Source organism: Eimeria acervulina, genomic scaffold (genome assembly GCF_000499425.1).
Source record: "Eimeria acervulina Houghton genomic scaffold, Eah_scaff1060, whole genome shotgun sequence".
Classification (NCBI taxonomy): Eukaryota; Apicomplexa; class Conoidasida; order Eucoccidiorida; family Eimeriidae; genus Eimeria; species Eimeria acervulina.
This window is the reverse complement of record NW_013550405.1, coordinates 2,078-8,986: the sequence shown is the minus strand read 5'-3', so window position 1 is coordinate 8,986 and position 6,909 is coordinate 2,078. Positions and strand designations below refer to the sequence as shown.

At 58.9% G+C, this 6,909-nt stretch overlaps 1 protein-coding gene across 1 annotated transcript in view; it reads left to right on the top strand.

The window, feature by feature from the left end:
- Positions 1–1,393: 1,393 nt before the first annotated feature.
- The window catches only part of EAH_00054770 (sybindin-like family domain-containing protein, putative), a gene marked incomplete at both ends in the record, with an annotated part of 7,534 nt that continues 2,018 nt past the window's right edge, over positions 1,394–6,909 (top strand). Inside the window, 3 exons of the mRNA XM_013397741.1 lie at positions 1,394–4,553; positions 4,771–6,486; positions 6,613–6,852. Coding sequence (XP_013253195.1) covers positions 1,394–4,553; positions 4,771–6,486; positions 6,613–6,852 — 5,116 coding nt within the window. The remainder of the gene's footprint in view (positions 4,554–4,770; positions 6,487–6,612; positions 6,853–6,909) is intronic.

The following is a 6,909-nucleotide window of genomic DNA, read 5'->3' as shown; positions in this document are numbered from 1 at the left end:
GCAGCAGCAGCAGCAGCAGCAGCAGCAGCAGCAGCAATAGCAGCCACAGTAGCAACAGAAGTAGCAGCAAGACAAGAACAGCAGCAAAAGCAACAGAAACAACAACAGCCACAGCAGCAAGAGAAGCAAGATACAACGGAGACAGATGAATAACCAAACAGCAGCAAATGCTTCCTCCTCTCCTGCTGCTGATACTGCTGCTGCTGCTGTATATGCGTGCTGCTGCTGTGTAGTGCTGCTGCTGCTGCTGCTGTTCCTACTGCGGAGAACTGCTGCTGCAGCAGCACACTGGCACTGATTCCTTAGGCTTCTGAATCTACTAGATAGTGTGCTGCTACGCTATACACTATTGCTGCTGCTGCTGCTGCTGCTGATGCTGCTGCTACCACTACTATTGCTGCTGCTCCTGTTGCTGCTGCTGCTGCGGCGGCTGCTACTGTTGCTGCTGATACTACTGCTGCTGTTGCTTGTACTGCTTCTGCTGCTCCTGATGCTGCTGCTGCCATTGATGCTGTTGCCGCTACTGCTGCTGTTTCTACTACTGCTGCTGCTGCTGCTGCTGCTGCTGCTGCTGCTGCTGTTACCGGTGCTGCTGCACTTGCTGCTGCTGCAACTGCTGCTACGTTTGCTGCTACTGCTGCTACTACACTGCTGATACCGGCGTTGTTGCTTCTGCTGCTCCTCCTCCTGTTAATGCTACTGTGACTGTTACTGTTACTACTGCTGCTGCTGCTGCTGCTGCTGCTGCTGCTGCCGAGAGCAGCAAATTGGTTTGCAGGCCCACCAAATGCATGCAGCGACCCCACACTGCACAATGAGAGAATCCTTCCTGAAGGAGAGGAAAGGAAGTTTCATGGTTGCTGCTGCTGCTGCTGCTTCTGCTGCCCTTGCTGCTGCTGCTGCTGCTGCTGCTCTTTAAATGTGTCTGCAGTTGTCTCAGGTGTATGCTGCTCTCGTTTTATATTAACCATAACCCTTAACTCTTCTATTTAAAAAGTTTTGTTTAACCTCTCACCTTTATGCATGCAGCAGACTCCGCCAGCTCTGTCTACGGGGCCTCCTACTGCTTGCTGCTGCGGCTGCTAGGGTTTAGGGTTTAGGGTTTAGGGTTTAGGCTATTGTTTCTGTTTCATTGTGTGTTTCCTGTCTACTTGCGGGCGTGCATTTTAGTTTTAGGGTTTAGGGTCTAGGGTTTAGGGTTTAGGGTTTAGGGTTTAGGGTTTGCAGACAGCAGATAGCGAGCGAGATAAATATATAGACAGCTGCGTATACACCGCAGCGAGAGCGGGGTCTCGTGTTAGAGACAGCTCTTTTTCTTGTATTTATTTATGCGTAACTTTTATTTTATCTACTTTTACCTGCTGCTTACACGCAGCTCTCTCTTCAGCGGCAAATGCTTAGCCAGGGCCCCCTACTGCAGGCTGCAGGGGCCCCCCCTCCTATCACTGCAGCAGGGGCCCCTATAGCAGCAGCAGGGGGCCCCCTAGCTGCAGCAGGGGCCCCCCTGTCTGCTGTAGGGGCCCCTATCGCATCAGGGGGGCCCCCTATCGCTGCAGCAGGGGGGGCCCCTATAGCAGCAACAGGGGCCCCTGTCACAGCAGCAGGGGCCCCTCTAGCAGCAGCAGGGACCCCTCTGACTGCAGCAGGGGCCCCTATGAGTGCTGGGGGGGCCCTTATGAGTGCAGCAGGCACAGGTGCTCCTGCTGCTGCTGCTGCTGCTCCTGTACAACTGCTGTCTCTACCTACACCTCCACCTCCTTCACGAGCTGCTTCAGGGGTTAGCGCATTGTCTATGCCTTCTGTGGGGTCTTCGCATGCAGCAGCATTAGGGGGGGGCCCCCTGGGGCCCCTGGGGCCCCTTCAGAGGTCTGCTTCTTTAGCTAGCTCTTTACCTTCTCTTGCGGTGTCTCTGTCTCCTGCACAGTCGATAGAAGTAGGGGCCCTTCTGGGCCCTCGGGGGCCCCCTCAACCCTCTGCTTCCTTGCAGCTGCAGCAACTGCAGCAGCTGCAGCAGCTGCAGCAACTGCAACCTGCTGCTGCTGCTTTCACCCCCGGGGCCCTCACTACGGTGTCAGGGGGGCCCCTAAACCCTCAAGGGGTTTCTATGGGGACTGCTGCTGCAGCACCGCAGCTAACGGCGCAGGCAGCAGGTGCAGCACCAACAGCAGCAGCAGCAGCAGCACCAGCAGCAGCAGCAACAGCAGCACCTGCATTGGGGGCCCCCACCCGCATGCAAACCCTTCCATCTGTATCTGTCTCTGCTTCTCCTGCAGTGCTGCCTCAGGTGCTACCGCTAGCTGCTGCTGAGGGTACGGGGGCCCCTGGGGCCTCCACTATGCCTCTCCGGGGGCTGGGGGGCCCCCCCCTGACAGCAAACCCTATTAGCTCTGCTGGTGCTGCTGCTGAAGCTGCTGCTGCGCTGCAGGGGGGCCTCTCTCCGCTGCTGCAGGAGACAGCAGCAACACACATAGCTCCGTCTCCTCTGCTGCCTTCCCTGGGGCAGGTGCTTCTCGCAGGGGGCACCGCAGCCCAGCAGCAGCAGCAGCAGCAGCAGCAGCAGCAACCTGCTGCTGCTGCTGCACTCGGGGGATTGTCGGAGGCGGCGTTTGCTGCTGTGGGGGCCCAGGGGACCCCTAAACCCTGTCTTGTCTTTGCAAGTAACAGCAGCACCAGCAGCTTTGGAGAGCCGCAGCAGCAGCAGCAGCAGCAGCAGCAGCAGCTGCAGCAGCTGCAGCTGCTCTCATCAACTCCCGGGAGTATGGAGGGTCTGCTGCAGGGGGCCCCCAAGAGACAGCTGGGTCTGGGGCCCCTTCCCCAGGTGTATATACCTCACAATCCTTTTGCTCGCCTGCCGATCACTAGCAGCAGCAGCAGCAGCAGCAGCAGCAGCTTCAACTCCCCTGCTGCTAGTGTTGCTGCGGGGGCTGCTCCTGTTGCAGTGCCTCCTCTGACCCTCACGCCCTCGCTGCAGCAGCAGCAGCAGCAACAGCAGCAACAGCAGCAGTTACAGGCGGGTTTGCTGCAGCAACAGGTGCAACAGGTGCAGCAGATGCAGCAGCAACTAAAGCAACAGCAGCTGCAGCAGCAACAGCAGCAACAGCTGCAGCAGCAGCTGCAGGCGCAGCAGGAAAATTCGCCCAGCAGCAGCATGCCGCCTTCGCAGGAGCTGCTGCAACAGCAGCAGCTCCTGAAGGAGCAACTGCAGCAGCAGCAGCAGCAAATAGAACAGCTTAAAGAGCGATTGCAAGCCGAAGAGTCAGGGAGGCCCTCGCGTCTCTCCTCCGTAGACGCCGGCAGTACAGAGAACCAGCAGCAGCAGCAGCAGCAGCAGCAGAATCAGCAGCAGCTGGAGACCCCACAGACACTGCAGCAGGAGCCACAACAGATACTGCAGCAGCAGCAGCAGGAGCCACCACAGATACTGCAGCAGCAGCAACAACAGGAGCCACAACAGACGCTGCAGCAGCAGCAGCAACAGGAGCCACAACAGACACTGCAGCAGCAGCAGCAACAGGAGCCACAACAGACGCTGCAGCAGCAGCAGCCGCTAATGCAGCAGCAGCCGCTAATGCAGCAGCAGCAGCAGCAGCCGCAGCAGCAAGGAGCCCAGCAACAAGAAGCACAGCAGCATCCTGCTCCCCAGCAGCAACAAGAAGAGGTGAAGCAGCACCCGGAGCAGGAAGAGCAGCAGCAACAGCAGCAGCAACAGCCCCAGCAGCAGCAGCAGCCGCAGCAGCAGCGGCTTAGGGCCTTCGAAGACTTGTGGGGCAGCAGTGAACAGCAGGTGCAGCAACCGCAGCAACCGCAGCAGCTGCAGCAGTTGCAGCAGCTACAGCAGCTACAGCAACCGGAGCAGCAGGGCATGCAGGCAGCGCAGCAGCACCCACTCGTCGCCACCTCTGAAATACCGCAGCAGCTGCAACAGCAGCCGCAGCAGGAGCAGCAGCAACAGCAGCTGCAGCAACCGCTGCAGCAGCCGATAGCACAAACAAGCCCCTTCCTGTGGCAAGATTCAGGCCAGCAGCAGCAGCAGCTGCAGCAGCAGGAGCAGCAGCAGCCGCTGCTGCAGCAGCAGGAGCAGCAGCAGCCGCTGCTGCTGCAGCAGGAGCAGCAGCAGCCTCAGGACTTGCAGCAAACGCGGCAGTTGCATCAGCTGGTGGAGGGACAGCCTGAGCAGCAGCAGCAAGAGCAGCAAGAACTGCACAGCCTGCCGCTGCAGCAGGCTCAGCAGCAACTGCAGCAAGGACAGCAGCACGAAGCGGCCGCACAAGAGCAGCAGCAACAACAGCAGCAACCGCAGCAGCAGCAGCAGGGAGTGCCCTTACCTCAGTTCCTACAGCCGCAGCCTGATGTGCAACAGGAGCAGCAGCAGGAGCAGCAGCAGCAGTTGGAGCAGCAGAAACAGGCAGAGCTGCAGCAGCAACAAGAGCAGCAGCAGCTGCTTCAGCAACAGCAGCAGCAGCTGCAGCAGCAACAGCTGCAGCAGCAGCCTGAACCTGTATCTATTTCGCCTTGTGTCTCCGACGTGGCACTCGACGAACCCACGGCCCCGGGTAAGTCTTAGCTGCTGTTGCTGCTGCTGTTTGCTGCTGCTGTTGCTGCTGCTGTTGCTGCTGCTGTTGCTGCTGCGGTTGCTGCTGGCGTTGCTGTTGCTGTTGGTGTGCTTATGTGTCCTTTTGCTGCAGTGTCTCCTTTATCTTTTTTGTTTGTTTAATTTATTTTATTTATTTATTTATTATCTGTCTTCTTTGCTGTCTCCTTTTGCTGCAGTGTCTCCGTGGAAGGAAGACCCCGCTTGGCTGTTTGAAGATTCTGATACAACCCCGCTGGTGCCCCCAGCTGTCTCTGCAGCAGCAGCAGCAGCAGCAGCAGCAACAGCAACAGCAACAGCAGCAGCAGTAGCAGCAACGGCTGCGGATGCTGCTTTCAGCTTCGTCTCAGATGAAGCTTTTGCTGCTACGGAGAAGACACAAGTAGAAGCTGCAACCGGCCAGCAGCCGCTGCAGCAGCAGGAGCAAGGGGAGCAGCAGCAACAGCAGCAGCAGCAGCAGCAGCAGCAGCAGCAACAACAGGAACAGCAGCAGCAGCCTTTCCACGACCCCTTCGTTGTGAGTCAGCAGCAGCAGCAGCCGCAGCATCTCCAGGAGCAGCATGAACAGCAACAAGAGCTGCAGCAGCAGATACCACACCAGCAGCAGCTGCTGCAGCAACAAGACTGGGGCCTGGCAGACAGATCCCCTGCAGAAGCAGCAGGAACTGCAGCAGCAGCAGCAGCTGCTGCTGCTGCTGCTGCTACACCGGCTGCTACGGAGGGGCTTTTCGCGGAGGCCTCCCTCTCTCAAGGTCCTCCGGCTGCAGCAGCTGCAGCAGCTGCAGCCACTGCAGCAGTTGCAGCGGCTGCTGGAGCAGCAGCAGCATTACCCTTGTCCTTGCTGCAGCAGCAGCAGCAGCAGCAACAGCTGAGCATGGGCCCTCCGAACCCAGCAGTAACAGCAGCAGCACCGGCAGCTCCAGCGGAAATAGCAGCAACAACAGCAGCAGGAGCAACAGCAGCAGCAGCAGCAGCACCAGCAGCAGCACCTACGATCTACATACGGCACAGTGCTGTTGCTGCTGCTGATGCAATCCATAGTGTGGGGCCCCGTGGCGTCCCCTTTGCTGTTAGCAGCAGCGGGTTGTTTGCTGCTGCTGAGGGCTCTACTCTTTGCTGCCGCAGCACCATGCAGCTGCTTACTGCTGCAGAGGGCGCCCCTGCTGCTTCTGCTGCTGCTCCTGCTGCTGCTGCTGCTGGGGAGGCTGCTGCAGCACCTGCTGCGCAGCTGTGTCAGCTGCTGCTGGAATACCCTGGGCCCCTGGGGGCCTCAGACTCCCGCACGACTGCAGCACTTGTCTCCTTTCTTAAGAAGGCTGTTGCTCTGCGCATGCAGCAGCAGCAGCAGCAGCAGCGACCACAGCAAGAGCCGCAGCGAATGTGTGCTCTGCAGGTAGCTGGTCTGTGGCAGCTGCTGCTGGTGCTGCTGCAGCAAAACGGAGATATTGCTGCAGCAGCACAGAGACTCTTCACAAGGGACGAACTTCCTTTAGCAGCAGGGGCCCTCGAGGCCCAGCTGCAGCAGCAGCAACTGAGCAACGGCAGCAGCAGCAGCAGCTGTGGGTGTGGCGGCCTCGGTGCTGTGGGGAGGCAGCTGTGCTGCGGAGACGCAGCAGGTGCTGCATCCACTGCAGCAGCTTTGGGGCTGCATGCGCATGCACTGGCTGTATCAAATGCAGCGGGAGCAGCAGCTGTTGATGGGGCCTTAGCAGCATTAGCAGACACTTTGAATCCTCCTCCTGCTGCAGCAGCAACAGCAACAGCATCAGCAGCAGCAACAGCAGCAGCAGCAGCAGCAGCCTGCTGCAGCGGCGGTGCATGCAGTGTATGGGTGGCTGCTCTAGAGCGTCTTTATCGGGCCCTCAGCAGCAGTCTCCTTTCAGAGCCCTCAGCAGGTACAGAGCCCCAGAAGCAAACAACATTGCATGCGTGCACCAGGATAAATATCTCTCTTAGCTTCCTGCTGCTGTCGCTGCTACTGCTGCTGTTGCTGCTGCTGTTGCTGCTGCTGCTGTGTGCAGAGGCTCTCCGCGGCTGGCTGTTCGTAGCGGCGAATTGCTGCAGCGTTTTGGGGCTGCAGCATCCTGCAGCGCAGAAGCAGCTGCTGCAGTTGGGGCTGGCGCTGCAAGCACTGCAGCAGCAAAATCCAGCAGCAGCAGCAAATGATGCACCGTGTGGGGCGCAGCATGCAGCACAAACTTTGCTGCTGCTTTCAGGAGAAAAACCCAACGAAGACGGCACAGGATATATCAAATTTCTAGGTAGGCAGCAGCAGCTGCTGCTGTTGCTGCTGCTGCTGCTGCTGCTGTTGCTGCTGC